Source organism: Mirounga angustirostris, unplaced genomic scaffold, assembly GCF_029215605.1.
Source record: "Mirounga angustirostris isolate CCGP_5_RB_7025 unplaced genomic scaffold, mMirAng1.0.hap1 SCAF_10, whole genome shotgun sequence".
Lineage (NCBI taxonomy): Eukaryota > Metazoa > Chordata > Mammalia > Carnivora > Phocidae > Mirounga > Mirounga angustirostris.
This window is the reverse complement of record NW_026991718.1, coordinates 51,082,557-51,107,035: the sequence shown is the minus strand read 5'-3', so window position 1 is coordinate 51,107,035 and position 24,479 is coordinate 51,082,557. Positions and strand designations below refer to the sequence as shown.

The following is a 24,479-nucleotide window of genomic DNA, read 5'->3' as shown; positions in this document are numbered from 1 at the left end:
ACCCAGGGGTGGCAGCGCCCTCGTGTCTGCCTCTGTGTCACTTCATGGGGCCCTCACTCAGGTGAATGTGTCACACCCAACAGCTGACCCCGAGACAAGGTTCCGCAGACGGGGAGCCCCTCCACCCCTGACTCTTCTCCGGACCTGCATTAAAGACGTTCCCGCCTTTGCTGCACGCCAGTGCCCTCACAGGGTACCCCCAGGGGCCAGCCCCCAGCCCCCCGACAGCCTCCCCCACCCAGGAGCAGATGGGATTCCTCAGTGTGCTTCTCCACCCACGGCATTCTCCGGTTCCCACCCCCTTCCTCCTCTGGGGGGCCTGAGGGGTTTCCTCCCTGAGGGGTGAGGATGGGGTTGGGGTAGTATGTGCAAAACTAGAGCTGCGCCGTGAGCTGCGCCGTCAGGTCAGGAGAGGCAGGACTCCTGAGTCTCTCTCTGCCCATGTCCCCCAGCCTGGCCTCCGACTGGAGGACTCTATGGACTCTACGGATTTCTGGGCAGGAGAACTTCAAGTAGAGACAGAAAGCCTAGGAGGAGAGCTGGGGGACCAGAGGGACAGGGATGGGGCAACTGGCTCCCAGCCCCAGGGCTTCCTCAGCCATGGGTGGGGTGAGTCGAACAGAAGGCTTCCTGGAGGAGGAGGTGGACCAACAGGCCTAAGGCCTTAAGGGTGATTTCACTGCAGTGGCTGAGGGAATAAGCCAGAAAGGAGGGGGCAGGGTAGAATAGGATGGGGGTGAATCCCAGCAATATCTGCCCTGGTTAAGAAGGGACCCGGCTGCCTCCCTCAGAGCTAGAGCTCTTTCCCCAGGGGAAGGAGGTGGCATGGAGCTTTATCTGTTGTGTGGGGCAGAAGGTGCTTGGCGGGGGCAGGGGGGAGGCAGTGGGAGGAGGGAGGGCAGGGTGCAGCGGGAGCAAAGGTTGGACCGACAGGCTGTCAGCCAGGCTGGAGGGGCAGAGCCAGGTCAGATCACCCAGGGGCTGGAATGCCAAACCCCCAGCTTTGCTGCCTGTCTCGGTTTCCTCCACCGAAAGGCCAGAGAGTTCCACCCGGCAGGTCTTGGGCTGATTCTAAGAAGCCTGGGTTTCCAGCCTTGGCCCTCCCTCCCCTAATCCGTCCGGAGGGGATAAGGGAGGAGGTGGGAGACCTACTGGCCCCCGGCTTGCCCCCACCCCGGCTTCACGCCTGGGCAGCCGGCTCAGCCCTCTCCCAGGATGCTGCAGGTGTGGCTGGGCAGGCCCTAATTAGTGGGCTGCACGGAGCCCCGCTGAGCCTTTGACAGGGGAAGGCAGCGGGGGAGATGGGGGCAGGGAGGGGCGCCAGGCCTGCAGCCCTAAGTGCAACCCAGAGTGTCAGCTAGGACAATGGAAAAGGGGAGGGGGCAGAGCAGAGGGAGGGAGTGTCTGCAAAGTCTCAGGAAGGCCTATTGAGGGAGTAACCCTCAGAGGTCTTCTGGGCCAGCCCCCTGCCTCCAGCATGACCCTCCCCCACTTCCCCTCACCAGGGTTGACCAGTAGGTCCCAAGGCTGGGGGAGTGCCACAGGGTGCTGACTGACTTGTGGGTGCCCCAGGAGAAATCAGCCAACTTCTGGGCCTCAGTTGGCCACTGCATGCGATGGACACAATCAGTTGGGGTGGGTACACACAAAAAGCCTGGCTTCCCGACAAGGACATCTTTGTTGCTCAGCCACCACCTTGGCTGTGTCCAAACGAGACAGCCTCGAAGAAAAGATGTTCTCTAGTCTGACCGGGGAGACACAGAGCTCTGGTCTGAGGGGGGAGACATAATCCATCTCATTAAGGACCACAGGCTGGGGAAGACACCTCTAGGGTGCCCGCCTGGGGCCTGTGGGACTTCAGGGGGGAGCAGAGCCAGGGGGCTGCAGGATTCAGTCAAGGGCAGGGTGTTGAAGGATATGAAAAGCCGGATGCTGAACAGAAACAGCCAGAGTGGATTATCTGCAGTGAAGGGCCCAGGCTATGGAGTGACGACTCATTTAGGAAGCCCAAGAGAGAGAGCCAGGCCTGTGCTTCTGGAAACCCAGAAAGCCCGCTTATGGCTGAGGCTGGTGGGATGGACTGGGGGCTCACAGACCACACGCTGGGCGCCCAGCCTGAGGGCCCTGCTGCAGGCAGCATTCCTCCTGGCCTCTGGGCTGCCCCCAGCTGCTCACCACTGCTCCCCCCACCTCAGATGCCCTCCCCAAGGTAGCGCTGTGGGGATTTCCAGGTAACAGGTTTCCCAGAAAGAAGCTGTGAAATGGGGGAAGCCTGCTGTGAAGGAAGGGAGGAAGTTGAAAGACTTGACTGACTCTGAGGCAGAATTGGAAAGAGTTCCCTGGGGCTTTGTGGACCTTGAGCGCCAACTGCACCCGCCCCCCCCCCCCCCCAGCCCACCCACTCGGCATGTTGCTTTGGTCATCTCAGCCCTTTTGGCCAGTCTGGTATTTTCTCTATAGGGCCAGCAAGAGGCCAGCTCTTCCCAGGGCTTTTTAAAATGAGGCTCTGTTCCACTGTGCCTGATCCCTTGGGGTGGCCTAGAGAGAAGCCAGAGTGGAGAACGGCAGGAGAGAGTGGAAGGTGAGCAAAGGAAGTCAGCAGTGGAGCGTACTTGCCAGAAAGTGGGCTGTGAAGGGCAGCAGCTGTGCAAGGACTGGGGCTGAGGGGGTGGTTTTTGAGATGGGAGATACCAGGGGCGCCTGGGTGGCTCAGTAGTTAAGCGTCTGCCTTGGCTCAGGTCATGATCCCAGGGTCCTGGGATCGAGCCCCGCCTTGAGCTCCCTGCTCAGGGGGGAGCCTGCTTCTCCCTCTCCCACTCCCCCTGCTTGTGTTCCCACTCTTGCTGTGTCTCTCTCTCAAATAACTAAAATCTTTTTTTTTTTTAATTTTATTTATTTATTAGAGAGGGAGGGAGAGAGAAACAGCATGAGAAGGGAGAGGGTCAGAGGGAGAAGCAGGCTCCCCGCTGAGCAGGGAGCCCGAAGCGGGACTCGATCCCAGGACTCCGGGATCATGACCTGAGCCGAAGGCAGTTGCTTAACCAACTGAGCCACCCAGGCACCCTCAAATAACTAAAATCTTAAAAAACAAAACAAGATGGGAGCTACCAGAGCTTGCTTGATGGGAGGGCCAACAGAGGGGGAGATGCTGGCCCTCTGCCCTAGAGAGCAGTCATCCCTGGGGATGGCCCCAGTGGGGAGGAAAGGTGGGCCTAAGAGGGAAGGTTGGATAGATACCTCCTCCCATCCTCTGAAGGAAGCTGAAGGAGTTCCCCTGCTCCAGGTCCAAGCCCAAAAGGATGGGTCTTCTCGTGCCCTCTTGTTCTTGAGTTTTCCTAGCAGTCCATAAGCTCAGAAGAGCTTTGCAGACATCCCCACAAGGATCGCCTTGCCCAGTCGGTCTTCCTAGCCCAAGTCTCAGTGAAAGGAACACAGATCAGACGAGGGGTTTGACCACTGAGCCCCAGACTGGGGAAGACGTGAGCTGGGGGCATTTAGTTTCTCTTAGTGTGGGGTGACTTGGCACCAGGCTTTCACGGAAGCATGAGGGCAAGTGGCTGAGATCCCAGCCCCAGCTCTGCCACAAGCATGCTGGGTGACCCTGGGCTAGCGTTTTCACCCCCATTCTCCTCCGCTTTTGCAAAGAGGGTTAGACCACTCTTCCCTCTGATGTTCTTCCAACCTGTGAGTGACCCAGTGACCTTAGAGACACTCTGACCATCCTGCCTTGTCAGGGCGCCTCATCTCAGCTGTCCCACTGGTGCTCCATAGGGCCCCAGGGAAGAGCTGTATATCCCAGGGTCATGGGTGAGGGAGAGTTCCACGGTCTCCCAGCTAGCCTCTAGCAGAACCAAGATAGGCTTCCTGTCTGCCAGTCCATGGCTTTCCTGTTGGGGTCCCCAAGACTGGAGTTAGAGGCTCTCTGTAAGGTGAGCTCATTTCTCCATTTGTGGGTCTCTCCAGCGACTAGGACTAGGGCATTCTTCTTCCTCCTTCCTTCTCATTCTTTCCCCTCCCCCACAGGCACTCAGGGAGCCCAGGTTGTCCAGGATGCCCCCTGGCAAGGCCTCATGACAAGGCACGGACCCTGGCTGGTTTTTCTCACTGGTGCCTGACCCCCCCCCCCAACAGGTGCACATGTGCACAGACACAGTGCTTAGTCAGTGTCGAGTGACCCCGGAGGGCCACAGAGGGAGGGCAGTTCTCTCATCACATCTAGCTGGGGGCCAGAAGCTTTTGGAAAATGTTGTGGGTCAGAGAGGAGGGAGTGGGTAAGATGGGGGCTGAGGCCAGAGGGGAAGCAGCCTCAAGATAAGAAAGACTTCTTCGTGGCTGAGGGGGAGGAGAGGACTCTGAGGGGCCTCTGCCCTCCCCCTGGCCCTCCCCTGCCTCCTGCAGGTGTCCAAGCCAGCAGGTGGCCCTGCGGGCAGGGGCATGACCCTTGCAGCAATGGTGGCTGGCCCTGTCACAGCTAATGACCCTGACAGCCCAGACTGGGAAGGGGGTGGGGGTGGTGCTTACAGGGAGGGAAAGCGGAGGATGCTTCTGTGTGTGTGTGTGAGAGACCCTCACCTACCTCCACCCCTCCCCCAGCCTACAGGACGGTGTGCGGCGTCAATGGGCCCCTGGTGGTGCTGGACCAGGTCAAGGTAAGATTTCCACTTCTTCCCAGGGCTCCCAGCCCCTGTACGGGATTTCTTCTAAATTGCCCTGCCCCTAGCTGTCTCCCATGGGCCCACCCATCCCTTGTAATTCCCTGTCACCCATCCCCACGTTCTTCCTCCCCAGCTATCTCCCCAGCCACCCCCGGTTTCCCTTCCTGCATTTTCAGTGCCCCCGCTCACTCCCGCTCTGGGCCTTCCGGGACCCACACCTACCACCAAGGACCTGGGGGATCCAGGCTATTGTGCCTCTTTATCAGTGGGACGGTTGTATTGAACTTGCTTACAAGGCTGGACTCTTCCATCAGCTGCTTCTTTTCAAAGGAAGGGAAGGCAGAAGAGCAACGTCAGCTAACTCTTCTCCAGAGCTCAAGGTTTTCAGATGTTTTTGGAATATCTCAACCTGGGAACCAGCAGCATGGGCAGAAAGTAAAGTGGGCCTCCCAGAAAGAAATGGGATGTGGGCTCCTTTGTGTCTCCTGGAGAACCGCAGGACCATGGCAGAGACTGACAGCATTTTGAGTCTGCGGTTGGGGATTCTTAAGGCATAAAGGGCCCTGCAAAAGTATGAGGTCACTCTGCTGTCCTCCTGCCACCAAACACTTCCAACCCCAGGTTCCCACCCCAGACTGGAAAACTGGTGCCACCCTGGAGTCATCCCTTCCTCGACCCCAGTCCATCAGTGCCAATGATCTATGAGCAATCTCCCACCCCACTGCTCCCTGATTATGGCCATGGCCTCTGGGCCCCCAGACTGGGGCCCTCCTCTCCATGCTGCCCCCCTGCAACCTGAACCCCTTCGCTTCCCTGCTTCAAACTCACCTAGTACTCCCAGCACCTTCACCTTACAGGCCCTACATTCTGTAAGGTTTCGTGTGCACCTCCCCGCTCTCATGCCACATCCTCTCCCCTCCCTACGTGGAAATCCACGCTGCCTCTGCATGGAGCTGCCATTTGATGTCTCTAGGCCTTTGCTCATATTTTCCCTCTGCCTCTCCCACTACCTTTCCCCCATACCTTCCTCCGACTCACCCCCAGGGCTAGCTGAGAGGTCACTTCTAGAAGTTTCGCCCAGGCCCCTGGGCAATGAGCCTGTCCCTCCTCTCCCTCTTCTGTACTGTCCCATTGGCAGCTCCATCAAGTCATTTGATCACCACCTGGCCACATGGGCCCTCCCTGCCCCCCCAATGTCCCTCCAATTGCACATTACTCCTGAGCCCCCAGAGCCCCACACAGCACTTCTGCTGAACACCCAGTCCATTGTGGGTGCTCAGTTTGTTCAGAGGAAGGGTGTGTAAATGAATGAGAGGCATGAATGAATAAGTGTTAGAATGACTAAATCCAACCCTCTCATTCCTGGAAACCAGATTCCGAATTCATACAGACCTTCCCGTTTGACCCACTAGCCTTGGGGAGGCACTGGGAAGGAGCGTGATGGAGTGTTTACGCGTGTGTGGGTGCACGGGTCACGCAGTCTGACTCCTTCCCACTAGCTACCTGTCAATTCCAGATCGGCAGCATCAGTACTACCTGAGAACTTGTTAGAAATACGGATTCTAGGGCTCCTACCCCAGACCGACAGAATCAGAAACTCTGGGGTGGGGGGATGTGGGGTGGGGGGAGGATGCAAAAGTCAGTCTTTAAAAGCCCTTCAGGGGCTGTGATGCTCCCTGAAGTTTGAGAAGCATCTATTTAGGCTTGCAAACTCTAGTTTCCTCATCTAGTAAATGATCAGAGAGTTGCTGTGAGGATCAAATCAGATAAATGTATTTTTATGGGTCCTCCTTGAGAACGGTTAGCACTCGCTCTGCTTGGAATGCAGAAGTGCTAATGCGCCTGATTAACAGTTGGTGCCATCTGCTGCCCCCTCGTGTGGTATGGAGTCAGTGCCTTCACAGACATCCGCTCTCCCGACTACTAAATGGGGCTAGACTAGGAAACGAGAGAGATCTTCAGACCTGTGGCTCTGTGACGATTAGATGCATCTGTAACTCTCTTAGAACAGACTGAGTGGTTGATGGAGACACCCTGAACTTGCAGAGGGAAAAAAAATCAGTTATGTATAGTCTCATAAGTTCAGGAGATGGAGAAGACAGCTTTACGTACCCCTCTCCCCATCCCACAACCACTTCCCTCTTCCGGAGTTGCTTGGGCAAAATGCCACAATTCCTCCTCCACGGCGCCACCTTCTGCCCAAATCCAACCACACCAGCAATTACGCTTCCTGCTTCCATCTTTCTCAAATGGAAAAATGCTTGGGGGGAAGAATTTTGTGCAGACTGGAAGATCTTAGCCCAGGGAATAAGGGCCTCGAGGTTGTACGCAAACCTTTGAAGCCGTATATCCGTGTGCCTGTGCATTTTTCTAGAGGTAGTTTCCACAGTTCCATCTGATTTTTGGAGGTGTGAGTGTAGGCTGTAAAATGCTAAATGCTAAACCCCTGAGTGTAGACTGTAAAAATGGCCCCGCTAGATTATTAAACATCCACACTCCCAGCCCTGATCTCACAAATGGTCACACACAGGTTGTGCAAGCATTAAAGAGGAGCCCGGTTAGTGGACAGCCACCTGCCTGGGATATATTAGAGAGATTTCACTAGAGCAGTGGTTTTTAAACTTGAGCATGCATGAGAATCCCCTGGAAGGATTCTTTGGGTCCCAACCCAAAGTTCTGATTCAGCAGTCTGAGGTTGAGGCCCAAGAATCTGCATTTCCGGCAAGTTCCCAGGTGCTGCTGCTGGGCTGGGGACCACACTTGAAGATTCACTGCTCTAGAAGATCTTCTTCCAACTGCTGTGTTTTGATGCAGACCAGTCCTTACTGAGACTCGAAGGCAGCTATGCTAACCACTATACCACCAACGCCTTATTGAGTCTTGAAGATAGCACTCACCTTATTCACCAGACTTGGTTCCAAATGTCTGTGGCTACTTCAAACTTTTAAAAGAAAAAGCTTTCAGAAGCATGTATATCAGCTCTGAAGACAATTTCCAAACGGGGCTTCCCAAACTGCCCTGGGCATTGTCAGAAGGAAAGGACTGGAGGCCAGTGCTTCCTCAGAGGAGTCCTGCCAGGCTTGCTAAGAACTTTCTAGTCGGCCGAGTGCACGAGTGCGGGCAGCAGCTCCTCTCTGCCTGACCCCTGGCTGGCTGAGAACTCAGCAGAATCCCCAGCGGAGGACGCGAGCGTCACTGAACCCTCCCCACACCCTGCGGTCCTCCTAGGGACCCAGGGTGGGAGTTGAGAGAATCAGCCTCTGAAATGGGGTTCCTCTGAGGATAAGCTCATTGTCGCGCCCTGGAATTCTCCCCCAGCACTCCCCGTTGTAACTGGCTGTGACCACCCCTGCCCCCACTGATAACTCACGCAGACACACACAGAAGAGCCTGGTACTCTCTTCCTAGAGGGTTCCAGACCACACCCTCCATGACGGGGTGTGATGGTTCTGACCTGGTTCTGCCCGTTCTTCCCGGCGTCAGACTGCAATCTCTCTGCTATGCACAGTTCGTTTCCTCTGATTTCACTGATTTCATCTTTCAGGGACACACAGGGCGCCACCTCCTCTCCGTTCCCCTTTCCTCTGCCCTCCCTCACCCACATAAACCCACATAAAAAAGGAGGACTTTATCAGCCGGCTGCCTGGTTTTTATCGGGCCCATGGCCTGCGCTCTGTCGGGCAGTTTTCCTCCCGAGGTCCACAGCCCACCCGGCAAGGAGGCCGGCGGCTGCCTCGGAGAGAGAGACCGCCCGCAGAGCGGCCGCCGAAGGCCAAGGACTTGCGGTCAACGTCGGTCGCGGGGCCTCCCAGCCCTTGCTCTTGGGCGCCCTCTTGTGGTCGACGAGCCAAAGACCGCTAGACTGGAGCTGCCGCGCAGACCTCAGCTCCTTCCTCCAGGGGCCGGCCCTGCTCTCCCAGCAGCCCCGCTCGAGGGATGGTTTGGGGGAGAACGAGGGCGCTTTCCTGGCCTCCGAGGACGGGCCTGCGCCGAGCTTCCTCCAGTGACTGTCAGAGCTGCAAACGCTCTGGTCTCAAGTTCCACCCTCCCACGCCCGCAGGGGTGCCCTGGGGGAGTGTCCCCCCTCCTCACATCCCGTTAGGAAATTGAGCCATCCACACACCGCCCCCCACCCCCCACCCCCAGACCCTTAACGTCACTATGTTAGGTAGAGCGGGGTATTTAATATAGTGAGGATGGTGATAACCAGTGGCGCTGTACTTGAACATCCCAAATTACATTTTAATTACCAAAAAATAAAAATAAAAAACATGCTCCTGTAACTAGTGAAAGAAAAGACAAGTTAACTGTTTGTCCCTAACCTCTTTATTCCCAGCCTCTTGAGATAACCAAGGTAAAGATCCTGATGTAAAGAGGCAAATAAGGTGCACGTTGAAGGGTTTACATTGGTGTCAGTGTCTTAAAAACCTGATTCCCTCCTGGCAGTAGCATTCTTCTTGATCGCAGTGCGGTAGCCTGGACGCTCTGTGATTGATTCGGTGGTTTCATTACGGGCAGACATTCGGTGTGTTTCCAGGCTTTGTTATTACAAGTAGTACAGCAAAATGTATCCCTTTCATACTGGTGCCTTTATTGCTATAGGGTAGATCCCCCAAAATGAAATTGCTGCTTCGAAGTGTATATTGGTTTGTTTTTTTTAAGATTTTATTTATTTATTTGAGAGAGACAGAGATAGCGAGAGCAGGAACACAAGCAGGGGGAGTGGGAGAGGGAGAAGCAGGCTTCCCGCCGAGCAGGGAGCCCGATGCGGGGCTCGATCCCAGGACCCTGGGACCATGACCTGAGCCGAAGGCAGACGCTTAACGACTGAGCCACCCAGGTGCCCTGTATATTGGTTTTTTTTTTTTTTTTTTAAAGATTTTATTTATTTATTTGAGAGAGAGAGACTGAGAGAGAGAGAGCATGAAAGGGGGGAGGGTCGGAGGGAGAAGCAGGTATATTGGTTTTAAAGTAGATTTTAACTAGATATGGATGATTTGGGGGCAACATTGCTAGCCCAGCAAGGTTGTGGGGATTCACATTCCCGTCAGCCATGTGTTGGAGGACCCACTTTCCAGCATCCTTGCCAGCCCCAAACATGTTCTCTCCTGGAATTTTGCCTGTCTGATCAATGAGAATAATACTACCTTGTTTTTTATTTACATTGGAGTATCTTTTTATGTGTTTGGATTTCACTTTCTCCTCTGTGAAATCTTCCTACATATGGAGGTGTACGTTTTGAGTTGTGGGAGCTTTGTTTGTTGTTCACATTTTTTCATTAAGATTTTATTTATTTGCGAGAGAGAGAGAAAGATACTGAGAGAGAGCATGAGCAGGGGGAGAGGGAGAAGCAGGCTCCCGCTGAGCAGAGAATCCTGATGTGGGGCTCGATCCCAGGACCCTGGGACCGTCACCTGGGCTGAAGGCAAACGCTTAACTGCTTAACCGACTGAGCCACCCAGGCACCCCTACAATCAAATATCTCTATTTTTGCATTTATGGCTTCCAGATTTCTTATCTTAAAGACATCTCTCTCACCCAGCTTTTCTAGAAAAGCTAAGAAAAGGAAAGAAGAAAGGCTCTTGTATTTTGTTCATCTTAGCTTTATATGTAAAGGTTTTATATGCCTGGAACGTATGTGTGTTTATGATGTGGGTATCTTCTAAGTAGATACCTGGTTATGTTAACACCATTTATTCAATAAATTCTGTTTTTCCTGTGAAGTAATGTGCCACATTTGTTCTACAACAGTCTCCTAAAATCTGGGATTTGTTTCTGGACTCTGATCTGCCCCACTGATCCATCTGTCTGCCCCACACCAACACTTAACTGACTTCAGTAGCTTTAGAGCATGTTTTCATGTCTGCTAAGGCAAGTCCTCCACGCTGATCTTTTCCGTAACTATTTTTGGATATTGTCAGACACTTACATGAATTTTAAAATGATCTTATTAAATCCCAGAAGAAACAAGAATCCATTGGGAATGCATTTAATTTATGTACTTCTGAAAAGGATTGGTATTTTTATGACAGTCATTCTGCCTTGGACAACAGTATTGTTTTCCATTTGTTCGGGGCTTGTTCGATGTCCTTCAATAAGATTTTATTATTCTCTCGTGCCTCTCTTGTCAAATTTATTTCCAGATATTGTATGGGTTTGGGCCCTATTGTGGATGGATCCATTTTTCTCCATTTCCTCGTCCGTTTATGGCTGGAATAGAAAAAAAGAGATTCTTTTTTTTTTTTAACTGAAGCATATTGACACAAGTGGTACAAGAGATTGATTTTGTGCATCTTGTGTACAGCTGCCAACTTCTCATGAATTCTGGGGCTTCTGTCTTTGTTTTTGTTTTGTTTTTTTTGGCTAGAGCCTCTTGGGTTTTTCTAGATATACAGTATCATCAATGAAGGGACTTCTGTCTCTTTTTCCATTGGCACACTTTAATTATACTTGTGATTTGAAGCAATTTCAAAAAAATAAAAATAGTACGGGGAACATACACCCAGTTGTTAACATTTTACCCCATTTGTTCTCTTTTGCTCTGCGTGTTTGTGTGTACATAATTTTTTCCTAGATCTTTTAAGGGTAAGCTATCCCCAAAACTCCGGTGTTTATTTCCAAAGAATAAGGATATTCTCTTACATAACAACAGTAGTTACCAACTTCTGAAACTTACACCGATACATTTATCTGATCGACCATCTATATTCCAGTTTACCAGCTGCCCTAATAAAGTCTTTTATAGCATTTTCTCCCCTGCAACAGAAGACCCAGCCTGGGGTCAGGTTCCGCCTTTAGTGGTCACGTCTCTGTAGCCTCCTTTAATCTAGAACATTTCCACAGCCTTTCTTCTCTGACATTTCTGAAGAACACAGTCTCCTCTCTTCCTCTCTCACTACTTTTTTTTTTTTTCTAAATAAAGCTTTCTCCACCTATGTTTATTAGTATACTTTTTCATTTCTCTTTTTTGGGTCTTATTGTATAAACTATAATTTCCAAAACAATATTAAGTAACAACAGCGATAGTCATCTCTGTGCATTACTGATTTTATTAGAAATAAAAGTGGATTTAGCGTTTCACCATTGGGAAGCTTGTTGATGTTGGTTTGGTAAATAGTGTTCAAGTCATTGCCTTCCATTCCCGTCTTACGGAAGATTGTATTAGAAACACTGCTGAATGTTATCAAAAGCCTTTTGGGTTTCTATTTACATAATCCTGTAGGGTTTCTCTTTTAATTCGTGTTTACAAAAAAACTCCCTATTATTACAAATTATATTGTGAAATGTTGACAAATTCCCAGAGGTTGATTTATCTAGGCTTGCATTCTTTTGATGAATCCTATTTGGTCATACCTGTTTGTTTACTTAATACACTGATTGGACTGGCTAATAGTTTATTTATAATTTCTGTATCTACATTTATAAGAGAAATTGGTCTACATTTTTTGGAGGGTCCTATTTTTTTTTTTTTTAAGATTTTCTTATTTATTTGACAGAGAGAGAGAGAGCCCAAGCAGGGGGGTCAGCAGAGGGAGAGGGAGAAGCAGGCTCTTCGCTGAGCAGGAAGCCTGATGTTGGGCTTGATCCCAGGACCCTGAGATCATGACCTGAGCCAAAGGCAGCCACTTAACCGACTGAGCCCCTCAGGTGCCCTGGAGCGTCCTATCTTTACTACATTTGAGATTTGGGAAGTTTTCTATTTTACAGTTTCCTTGCCTTCTAATGTTTCTTTCTGTTCATCGTATTATGTTGGCTGATTCTTCCAATGTAATGCTGAATAGAATGATGATAGCAGGCATTGTTGTTTTGCTCCTAATTTTTTAACAATTTATTTGACAGAGAGAAAGAGAGCAGAGTGAGCAAGAGAGAACACAAGTGGTGGGGAGAGGGGCAGAGGGGGAGGGAGAAGCAGACCCCCTGCTGAGCAGGGAGCCCAAAGCGGGGCTCCATCCCAAGACCCTGAGTTCATGACTTGAGCAGAAGGCAGATGCTTAACCAACTGAGCCACCCAGGCACCCCTGTTTTGCTCCTAATTTTCAAAGGGATTGTTTTACATCAGGGTATGTTTTCTGCAGGTGTTTTGAGGATGCTTTTTGGAGTTAAGGAATTTCCCTTTTATTCTGTTTTCAAAGAGTAGTTTTGTTCTTTAACCATGGATATCATGATTCTTTAATCACCAGAGTTTTTGTTTTAATCATGGATAGTTTTTTAAATCGTTTTCTGGTATATTAAGATGAACAAAGTTTTTTTCATCCTGCAAGTCATTAATAAGGTAAATTTATTACATTATCAGATTTCTAATATTAGACTAACCTTGAATTGTCAGAATAATTCCAACTTGGTCTTTTTAATTTTTATTTGTGTGTGTGTTTGTCTTTTTTATTTTTTGGTTTTTGACTTTTTTCTTTTATCATTTGGTTTGTAACTCGACCTTTTTTATACTTTGCTGGATTTGGTTTGTTAGTATTTTACATAGGTCTTTTGCATATATATTCATAAGCAAGATTGCCTATAATTTTCCCTTCATTATCTTATTTTGTATCATGGTTATCCTTGCCTCATAAAACTAATTAAAGACAACCCCTTTCCATCAGTCTTTTGAAAAGCTCAAGTAATTTTCAAATAATTTGTTCTTTCATTGTCAGAACTCACTTGTAAGACTATCTGGGACTGGTGTTTTCTTTATGGAAAGATTTTACACTATTTATGTAATATCTTAAAGACTGTGGGACTATTCCGGCTTTCTATTTGGTTTTTGATTGGTTTTGGTTTGAGTTGTATTCTTCTAAGACTTTATTCATTTCATCTAAGTTCTGAACTGTATTGCATACAATTGTTCATAATTCCTTTTTATTACTTTTTAATATTATTAGCGTAGCTAGTTTTGACTTTTTTACTCCAACAATTATTTATTTATGTCTTTGCTCTTAATCAGTTTTATTTTATCAGTCTATTTTATTAGGCTTTTCAAAGAACCAATTTGGCTTAATCTTCTTTGTTATATGTTTGTTCTCCATGTTGATTTCTGACCTTTTATTATTTCTTCTACTATATTGGACTTTTTAAAAAGGTTTTTCTTTTAATTCTAGTTAGTTAACATACAGCATTGTATTAGTTTCAGGTGTACAATATAGTTCCATATGTCCACACTTCCATATGTCACCCGGTGCTCATCACAAGTGTACTCCTTAATCCCCATCACCTACTTCCCCCCATCCCCCATCCTACTTTATTGGGGGTTTTATTGCTGTTCTTTTCTCTAACTTTTCATGTTGCATACTCTTAAACTTACTCAGTTTTTTTCTTTTCTAATATAAGCATTTAAAGCTTAAATATGGGGCGCCTAATGGTGCAGTCAGTTAAGCATCTGACTTTTGGTTTCAGCTCAGGTCCTGATCTCAGGGTCGAAAGATCAAGCCCCACATCGGACTCTGCACTCAGTGTGAAGTCTGCTTGAGATTCTCTCTCCCTCTCCCTCTGCCCCTCCCCCCGCTCTAGCTCTCTCTTTCTCTCTCTAAAATAAATAAATAATCTTTTAAAAAAAGAAAAATAATGTTTAAATGCATCCATATATGTCAATACGTAGTTTTTCATTATTGCTTAGTGCTAAATATTTTCTAATTCTACGGTCTTCTACATTAGGTTTTTAAATTTCCAAATACATGAAGTTTATCTAACCATCTTTTTGTTTTTGATTTCTAACTTGTTTTGATTATGGTCAGAAAACATGGTACAGCCTGATTTATTCTACAAGGCGCTCTCCTTTCTCATTGTTTTCTATTTCATTTATCATGTCAGTTCTGATTCCCTCTAATGCCCAAGGAGTAATTTAGAGGAGTACTTTAACTCAGAATATGAGGAACACGTGGGCAGGGATGTCATCTTTTTACCATTTTATTTTTATTAGATTCCGATTCTCACTTACTCCCTGAAATAACTCAATCACCAGGGAAGCAAGGTGAGGGAGCCTGAAGGATGCAATACATTCTCTCCAGTACCGCCCCTGGAAGAAGGTGCAGGTTGCAGGGCTTAGCTCTCTGGGGGCTGATGAGAGCTGAAGCCAGAGGCAGTGGGGAGGGTCTGCTCTCCCAGCCCAGCTCTCCTGGCTCAGCTCATAGCCTCTTCTGGAAGTGGGGAAAGACTGGGACCCTGGTTCCCGGAGCATGCACAGACTGCAGGGCTAGGGGATTCCCTTGGGGCAGACCTCCACCTGCCCAACCTGCTACCTGTGGTCCTGGAGGACAGCCTAATTGTCTTTTTAATTGAATTATAATTTACATATCATAAACTTCCTTCTTTTAAAGCACATAGTTCAGTGGTTTTTAGTATATATATATATATATTTTAAATATATATATATATTTAAAAAATATATATATATTTTAAAAATATATATATATATATTTTTTTTTTTTTCCAAGATTCAAAAGGTTTATTTGAAAAAAAATCAGTACAGGACAAAGATATCCTTAATATTCCTTCTCAGAATATTTGAATATTCAAAATGTATATGAAATGTAGACAGCAACTCTGATTTCACAGAAAGAACATCAATGGTTTATACAAATGTAAACCCATTCCCACATCCCTCCCCAATGTACTATTCTATCCACCCCTTACTGACATTAGCTTTCACTAAGCTTCTATCTTCAGTGCTACTTGCAAAAATTAAAAAGCAGAAAATCATTTTCATGTTTAAATGGCTGGGATTAATTAAAGCAACCAAAGTATATACACAGAGTTGTGCAGCCATCACCACTATTTGATTCCAGAACATTTTTATCACCTCCAAAAGAACCCCTTGTACCTGTTAGTTGTCACTCCCAATCATCCCTCCTTCCAGCCCCTGGCAACCTCTAACCTTTCTGTCTTTATGGATCAGACTATTTCAGACACTTCCTATCAGTGGAATCATATAATCCGTGACCTGTTGAGTCTGGCTTCTTTCACCTACTTAGCATGTTTCCAAGGTTCATCCGTGTTTCGCATGGATCAGTATTTCATTCCTTTTAAGGCTGATAATATTCCACGGTATAGATATACCATCTTTTATTTCTCCATTCACTGTCTGTGGACATTTGGGTTGTTTCCACCTTGGGGCTATTATGAATAAGGCTACTACTTGTATATGAACATTCATATACATTCATACACAAGTTTTATATGGTCACATGTTTTCATTTCTGTTGGGCCCGTGGAATTGCTGGGTCATATGGTGTCTGTATGTTTAACCCTTTGAGGAAGCGTCAGAGTGTTTTCCAAAGTGGCCGCACCATTTTAAATTCCCACCAGCAGTGTCTGAGGGGTCCAATTTCTCCACACCCTCAACTACACTCGTTATCTGTCCTTTGGACTCCAGCCGTATTCATGAGTGGGACGTGGTATCTCATTGTGGTTTTGATCTGCATTTCTTCAATGGCGAATGATGTTGAGCATCTTATGTACTTATTGGTCTTTTGAATATCTTCTTTGGAGAAATATCGATTTAGATCCTTCGCCCATTTTTAAAATTACGGTATTTGTATTTTTATTGTTGAGTTGTAAGAGTTCTGCATATATTCCCGATATTAGCCTGGTTCTTTTCAAACGGATAAGAAGAGATACTACACTTGCTCATAGCCAAAAGAGAAGTGATTGCCTGATTCTTTTTATTCCTGAAGCTGTGAGGACAACACATGAATCAGTCCCAGCCCCATGGCTAGGGAAAGACTGCCACTGGTATGAGGGGACACCTGGCCGCCCAGGAGAGCACTGTGCCAATGTGTTCACCATTAGTCCACAGGGGCAGGGACAACTGTGCTGTCCACAGGACCTAAACAGCCATAGTAATGATTACATTTTATTGAGATGTTACAGGTCCTGGGCCCCAGCTAATGACTTCATATAGATCACTTTCTCCCCATAGAAGCCCTATGAAGTAGGCATTATTATTATTCCCATTTGAAAGACGAGGAAAGTAACGTTCAGAGACATTAAGTAACTTCCACATGGTTACACAGCTTCTAAGCATCAGAACTTCAGTTCTAACCCTGGTCTTCCAACTCCAAAGTCAGTGTTCCTGCCCATCCAGGCATACAGCCTCCCAAACAGAATCCAAATGTCCCACCTCCGGCCCCTCAAGTTCACTTCTACTAGTGCCTGGTCACAAAAGGGGAGACAGAAGCTTGAGACTGGGTCAAGGAGGGATGGGGGGGACAGGGACTTCACCTTTGGTCTCACCGCTGCTCTGGGCTGCTCTCCCCTCCTGCCAGTTTGCACAGTATGCTGAGATCGTCAACTTCACCCTTCCTGACGGCACTCAGAGAAGCGGGCAGGTGCTGGAGGTGTCTGGGACCAAGGCAATTGTTCAGGTAAGTGGTGTCAGGGTGATGTTGGCTGGCTGAATAAATGAATGAGCCCACAAAGTTCCTGACTATCTTATAGGTTCCGAAGGCAGGAAACATCCTATTTTCCCAAGAGCGTCTTGCCCAGAGCTGGGCACAAAGGGAGCCTAGAATGGAAGGCCCCATTCTCCCCAGCAAGACCCTTATTACAGTAACTAACCTCTTGTCCCATAGGTGTTTGAAGGAACCTCTGGGATCGATGCCCAGAAGACCACCTGTGAATTCACAGGGGACATCCTACGGACTCCAGTGTCAGAAGACATGCTGGGTGAGGATGGGGGGAGGAGAGGCGGCTGGGGGGTGCACCTCTGTCCTCCTGGCCCAGCTTTCCTGACCTCACACTTAGCACACTGTGTTGTCCTTGCCTCTTTGCCTGTCTGCCTCCCCTGTGAGTTCTTTGAGGTCAGAAGTTGTGTCTTTTCTCTCTGACCCCCAACCCCAGCTCGGGGCTGGACATACAGATGTTCCGTAAATGAGGAAGGCTGGTTCAATCAACTGGGGGCACAGTAGGTAGTCATCTGTTTGGGGTTAGGCTGGAACAGAGTGCACATCCCCCAATTTTCTCCCAAGATCTGTCATACCTGGCCCTCTCCTCTTTCCAGCCCTAAAACCCTCCATTAGAGTCATTTCCTGGGCCAAGGCCTCACCTGTAAAGATTTCCAGGAGAGGAGGGAAGATCCCCACAGAGACAGTCACTATAGCCAGCTCTCTCTCGGGGGGTAACTGAGGGCTGAGGGGAGAGGGACGTGAGGGGTGGGTGGGAGCCGCTGGTTGTGTGGAGGGTGAGCAGCAGCGAGGGAGACCCAGGGCTGGCCCTAAGCATCCCCCAATGGCCTCCCCCACCCTCAGGTCGGGTCTTCAACGGCTCCGGCAAGCCCATTGACAAGGGGCCAGTGGTCATGGCAGAGGACTTCCTGGATATCAATGGTGAGTGACCAGAGAAAGGCTCTGGACAGCTTCCGGGACCCAGCCCCCAATCACCTTCCCCACCCCCAGCCACCACCTCTAACACCTTGCCCTTGGAAGTTCTGCCCCAGACACAGGCCAGGGGCAATGGGCCAGGGCTCACCCGCAGGCTGGTCAGACTACCAGACAGATCGGGTGTGCGACGAGAACTGCAGAGGCCTCTCTGTCCCCAAGTCTGCCACAGAGCCTGAAATACTGTCATCGGCACTTCATGTCCTGTTCCTTTCAAAGCCATCATCAGGTGCAGAGTTCCACTCTCCCGCCTCCCAGTACCCTGTCCGCGCCCCTCAGAGCTGCCGGGGGTGGCTTGCCGTAGTAGACACAGCCCCTTCCTGGTGGGAGGCCATCCTGAGTCCTCCAGTCCTGTCAGTTCTGAGGACGAGATGGAGGCCCATAGGTGGAGGACCACAGAGGACCACAGCTGCCCCAAACCACTCAGCAAGTCAGGGCCAGAGCAAAGAATACACATCCCCTCAGACAGGAGCTCTCCAGGCTGCCCTCTGTTCCTTCGAGCCCCACACGACACCTGCTCAGCCTCGGGGGCCTCAGCCTGAGCTCCCACCTGCCTGCCACTTCTGCTGGGCCAGGCAGCACTGTCCAAGGGAGCACTGGATTGTGGCTATTTAGATACAAATGAATTCAAGTGGAATACACGTTCATGTCACATGCCCACCAGCCGCATGTGACTAGGGCTACTGGACCGGGCAGGGTAGTTAGAGCACATTTTCATCATCACAGAGAATTCTGCTCCACAGTGCTGCTCTGGAGTCGGGGGCAGGGTTGGGGGAGGGCAGGGACAGACTTGAGCCCTTGAGCATGGGTCCATGATCGCCCTCTCCCAGGCCAGCCCATCAACCCCCATGACCGCATCTACCCAGAGGAGATGATTCAGACGGGCATCTCTCCCATCGACGTCATGAACAGCATTGCCCGTGGTCAGAAGATCCCCATCTTCTCAGCAGCCGGGCTCCCCCACAATGAGGTGAGGCCTGCAGGGTCCTGCAGACATGACCAAGAGGAACGCACAGGGCAGAGGCCAGTGAAGTGGGTCTCCTGAATCAAACAGGCAGGAACCAGCCACACTGGGGTCATAGCTGTCCAGACTGGTAGCTGTCCTCTGGCAACTCATGGGCTCAGGGCCTCAGAACACCTCCTCACTGCCCCCAAGCAGGTCTTCAAGCCTTCACCCTGAGGAAGGCTGTAGGACCTGGGGCAGCCCTTTCATCTTTCTGGCCTAGGATCCCCCCGCGCCCCCACCCCCCAACCAAAGGCCTTGGCAGGAGGAAGGACTGGAAATTGCTCCATCCATCATCCTCTATGGTGCTCACTGGGCTGGGCTCTGGGCTCTGGTTCTGACACCCTTCCTTCTAATCCACTCCACCCCAGATTGCCGCCCAGATCTGCCGCCAGGCTGGGCTGGTGAAGAAGTCCAAGGCTGTGCTGGATTACCACGACGACAACTTTGCCATTGTCTTTGCGGCCATGGGGGTAAGAGAAGCTGGGCAGATTGGCAAATTCTGGAAGCTGTGGGCAGGCAGCCTTGTCTCTCTTGGACCCTGGCTCTGCCTGATATGATGAGGGAGGCATAATCCTTCTCCCTGAGAAGCTGTCAGTGTCCAGGCCTATCTGGTGAGAGAGGCAAGAGCATGACTGCAGGGGGAAGGGGGCTCAGTGACTAGGTACAGTGTGTCCCCCCGTGTATTCCAAAGGACATGGCAGCTGTCAGATGAGTCCTAGGGTGGCCTGGAGGAGGGAGAAGCCAGGGAATTTGGGAAGACGGCTTCAGGGAGGGGATACCATGGGGCCCTCAGGGGGCCCAAGGAGGGGTTTAGCAGGGAAGCAGCTGGCTAAGTGAGGGGTCAGGATGCAATGAGCAGAGCACAACCTGAAGAAATCTGAACTTCTCTTTGGGGGCCTGGGGAGTGCAAACCCAGCCCCTGCCTTCTCAAGTGCTGGGTCATCCCAGGGACTGACAGTCAATAAGCTCTACTGAGAAGAGATGGGAGGGGCCGGGGCCCCAGCCCTTAGGCTGCAGAGACGCCCCCTCCAGCCCTCCCTGCTATGTGTCCAGGTGAACATGGAGACAGCCAGGTTCTTCAAGTCTGACTTCGAGCAGAACGGTACCATGGGGAATGTCTGCCTCTTCCTGAACTTGGCCAACGACCCCACGTGAGCCATCCCCTGGTACCGAGACTGCCTTCAGGCAGCAAGCCCTGTCCCCTCTCAACACCCAGAGTACCAGAGCTCAGGAGTATCCCAGAACCATAGCCATGGGCCGGAGTTGGGAAAACAACCCCTTGTTGTGCAGACGGGGAAACTGAGGCTGGGTAAGGGGTAGGGATAGCCCAGGGAGAGACGGAGGGGACCAGACCACAAGCCCGCCTGCCACCTGCAGCCCCTCTGTTCTTCCCATAATGTGCGTCCAGCCACTGTCCCCAGTCAGACCTCCTTATTCTTGAGTCACTTCCCCAAAGTCACCACTAAAACTTAAACCACGTATTTACAGAAACTGTTTTATTTTTTAATTTTCTTACTTGAATAGAGTTGACACACAATGTTAACATTAGTTTCAGGTGTACAAGGTAGTGATTCAGTTTCTCTGTAGGTCCGTGCTGTGTTCACCACGAGTGTATCTACCATCTGCCACCAAGTAGCACTCTCACCATACCACCGACCCTATTCCCCGTGCTGCGCCTGTCTCCCTGGCTGGGAGCCTATGACTCCGCCCCTCGCCCCCCAGTTTGCCCATCTCCCCACCCCTTCCCTCTGGCAACCATCAGTTTATTCTCTGTATGTATAGGTCTGATTCTGCTTTTTGTTTATTCATTTGGAAAAACTGCTATTTCTAAAGTTCAGGAAATGTGAGTTTAAATCTGTGGGTCAGGGGGATGAAAAAAAAATTCTAATAAAACTGTCCTGGGTACTGAAGGGGCTCCAGAAGCGAAGTAACAGAATTCTGGAGGCCAAGATGACATCACCAGAGAAAAGACCCACAGGACAGAGCTTAAGCACTGAGAGAGCCTGGAGCCAGAGGAAGGGACTCGGGGGGGCTCAGAGTGGAAGGGGGCTGCCAGGCGGGCAGGGCACGCCTATGGAATATGCACACTAGCCGTGCTCTGGAGCAGTGAGGGGAACCTTCCGGAAGGAATCCAGGGTGTTCTACCTGAGCCGAGTGTGGCGGGGAGGAAGCTGGGGAAGAGAAGCGCAGCAGGAGCCCCACCCCTGCCTCGCTCTGATAGGCCAGCACCCCCCCCTCCCGCACCTTCAGGCCCACAGGGGCAGGGTGCTGTCATCCTCATCAACACTCCTGGCCCTGCCTGTCCCACTCCTGCCCAACTCCCAGCCTATTCCGGGCTCCCCCCCTTCCTCCCTAGGACAGCAGGAGGGAGGAGTGCCAGACGTGGTGAACTGCCCACCCCCAGGAACCACAGCTGACATGGGGCCTGGGAGCTGGGGCTCATCCCACCCACCCCCCTGCTGCTATGCGCAGTCCACTATCCACTCAGCACTTGGGGCTAGACAGAGCACAGGCCTAGGCCTCTGGGCTCTCTAAACACAGGCTGTCCCTCCAGGATCGAGCGCATCATCACCCCACGCCTGGCACTGACCACTGCTGAATTTCTTGCCTACCAGTGTGAGAAGCACGTGCTGGTCATACTGACCGACATGAGTTCCTACGCAGAGGCCTTGCGGGAGGTGAGGCAGCTGGTGAAGGGTGTCGGGGTCATGCCGGCCTCTCCGTAGTCCTTCCACCCCAAAACTCACCCATCCAAGCCTGCCGCCACTCACTCCATTTCTCAGTCACTGAACCTCCCACTCAGCCTCTTGCCCCGCTTCTTACCCCAGCGACACTGACGTTGCAGGTCTCAGCTGCCAGAGAGGAAGTGCCGGGCCGCCGAGGCTTCCCGGGATACATGTACACAGACCTGGCCACCATCTATGAGCGGGCAGGCCGCGTGGAGGGCCGGGGAGGGTCCATCACTCAGATCCCCATCCTCACCATGCCCAATGACGGTGAGTCTCTTCGCTGCCCACTACCCTCTGCTACCCCCTGCCCTCCCTTCCCACCGGGATGCCTAAAGGGCCCGTAGTTTTGTGCATAGATGTGCAGTAGCTCTGTTTCTTCATCACGGGATTCACTGTCTTTTCCTTGCCTCCACATACCCCATCACTCCCATGAGAGCCATAGAGCCCAGGCGGCCCTGAGCGGGTGGAGGCGTGGGCCCCATCTACACTGACTCCAGTGCATTTCCTTGCAGATATCACCCACCCAATCCCAGACCTGACGGGCTTCATCACAGAGGGACAGATCTACGTGGACAGACAGCTTCATAACAGACAAGTACGGTCCCCTCCCTACAACTTAGTGCTCTCCCCACCACCCCCAGAGACACTAACAGATGTCCCTTCACCTGCTGTGCTTCAGTTCTCTGTGAATTAGGAGGGGCCGGGCGAGGCTAACTCCAAAGAGGAGATGACCCAGGAAGACTGTGTGGTCACAGACAAAGACAGGTCTGGCTAGAATCCAGACCATCTGGCTGTGGGAACCTTGTGAAAATCATCTCATCCTTCTGATGCTGGGTTTCCTCACCTACAAAACAGAACTAATAGTATTTATCACTCAGTGGAGTGCATTGTGGAGGATACAATCATTTGGCACATAGAGAGCATCCAGCAGATAGTAGATACTCAATAAATACCACTTCTCTTTGCTTTCCAGTAATTTGCTCTGGTGAACAAAACAATGGGTAACTGACACAAGTAGATGGTGAATAATGTGCTAACAGGTTAGAAAATGTGTCTGTCCCATCTGAGGTCAAAGGCAATCCTGTGACTTTTACCTCTTTGCTCAGTAGGTTCCTTCTTTACAGCTATTAACTATTAAGCTTCAACCTGGTTTTTGTCCAAATAATCAAAGGTTTTAAAATAGTGACTTTCATTACCTAATGTCACGTCACGCCCCCCCCCTCCTGTCTAGGAGCACATACGTAGACACGTGCATACCCAAGCTCTAGAATTTGTGGGCGATAAAGGAGGGCAGGGCATGACCAGCCGACCTCTCTGTGGGAGGAGGGAGGAGCAGTCTCTTGAGAACCCCAGGGGGAGGAGAGACAAGTAGGGGTAGGAAGGAAAGTCAAGTCTGGACCCTGCCTTCTGCCACTCCCTTCTTCTGCTTGCCCAGATCTACCCCCCCATCAACGTGCTCCCTTCCCTGTCGCGGCTGATGAAGTCTGCCATTGGGGAGGGCATGACGAGAAAGGACCATGGAGACGTCTCCAACCAACTGGTAAGGAGAGAGCCCAGGGACTGGTGGGTAAGCTAATTTCAGAAGCTAGAGGTTTGAGCCCTACCTGGACCACGAGCTTTTCTCTGGGAAATCCCTCCCCTTTTGGGGTCCCCACACATCCAAATTGGGGGCCACTGAGCTCCTGTGATCCACCTGCGGTGACCGCTAGGACCGCCCCCCTTCACCCAGTATGCTTGCTACGCCATCGGGAAGGACGTGCAGGCCATGAAAGCAGTGGTGGGGGAGGAGGCGCTCACTTCAGAGGACCTGCTCTATCTGGAATTCCTGCAGAAGTTCGAGAAGAACTTCATCAACCAGGGTGAGGCGCGCTGGGGGCGTTCAGGCAGTAACCCCCTTACCCGGCCACATATACGCGCACACGCTCCTAACACTCCTGCCCCGTCCCTAGGCCCCTACGAGAACCGCTCGGTGTTTGAGTCCTTGGACCTGGGCTGGAAGCTGTTGCGCATCTTCCCCAAGGAGATGCTGAAGCGCATCCCGCAGAGCGTGCTCGATGAGTTCTACTCCCGCGAGGGGGCGCCGCAGGACCCCGCGTCCGACACTGCGCTCTAGCCCCACCCATAGCGGACCCCGGAGCTCGTCCCGGAAGCCCCTGCTCTACGCCGGTTCTACGCACGCCTCCGTGTCTTCCAAGGTCCCACACACCTGAACCAACCGCTTGAGTGCCCACTGTCAGCTACCCACCCCAACCACACCCCCTCCGCCTCGAGGCGGGGGTGGGGGGAGGGGGCTCCCACGCTTCATCCCTCTCCCTGGATTCCCCGCACTGGGAAAGAACAAAAGGCTGTTAACGCCTGTATTAAGCACATGAGAATCACCTAGAGAACTTTACAAAATACCAAGGCCCAGGCTCCAAACCAGATCAGTTATCTGAATCTGGAGGCAGGATTCCTCTGCACTGGTATTTTCCCCCCAGGTACAGCTGGAGTTGCAACCACTAGTTTAGAGGCTGCAAGATAACCCAGGTAAAGACAATGAGGGTGCACTTGAAGTCCTGAGACACTCTCCAACCCGACATACACATAGGGTTTTGTTGTCATTCTTAGGACCCTAATACCTCCAAAGCAACAGCCCACAGAATCCCCCAACTGCCAGGAAATCCTCAAGCTTTGTCCCTGCAAAGCATTATCACTTCATCTTAATTTGAAGCCAGGTGTTAAGGCCCCA

At 50.8% G+C, this 24,479-nt stretch overlaps 1 protein-coding gene across 2 annotated transcripts in view; it reads left to right on the top strand.

Annotated features, from left to right (window-relative positions):
* The window catches only part of ATP6V1B1 (ATPase H+ transporting V1 subunit B1), a 56,600-nt gene extending 32,138 nt beyond the window's left edge, over window positions 1–24,462 (top strand). Inside the window, exons 2-14 of one of the 2 annotated variants that reach the window (XM_045884801.3) lie at window positions 4,594–4,649; window positions 16,907–17,005; window positions 17,213–17,306; window positions 17,888–17,965; window positions 18,847–18,986; window positions 19,391–19,492; window positions 20,076–20,173; window positions 21,577–21,700; window positions 21,868–22,018; window positions 22,264–22,346; window positions 23,187–23,291; window positions 23,481–23,610; window positions 23,701–24,462. In XM_045884801.3, coding sequence (XP_045740757.1) covers window positions 4,594–4,649; window positions 16,907–17,005; window positions 17,213–17,306; window positions 17,888–17,965; window positions 18,847–18,986; window positions 19,391–19,492; window positions 20,076–20,173; window positions 21,577–21,700; window positions 21,868–22,018; window positions 22,264–22,346; window positions 23,187–23,291; window positions 23,481–23,610; window positions 23,701–23,864 — 1,424 coding nt within the window. In that variant the 3' untranslated portion in view covers window positions 23,865–24,462. Of the gene's footprint in view, window positions 1–4,593; window positions 6,270–16,906; window positions 17,006–17,212; window positions 17,307–17,887; window positions 17,966–18,846; window positions 18,987–19,390; window positions 19,493–20,075; window positions 20,174–21,576; window positions 21,701–21,867; window positions 22,019–22,263; window positions 22,347–23,186; window positions 23,292–23,480; window positions 23,611–23,700 lie in introns of those variants that run through there. The other variant, XM_064572357.1, reaches the window with a different exon arrangement.
* Window positions 24,463–24,479: the final 17 nt, after the last annotated feature.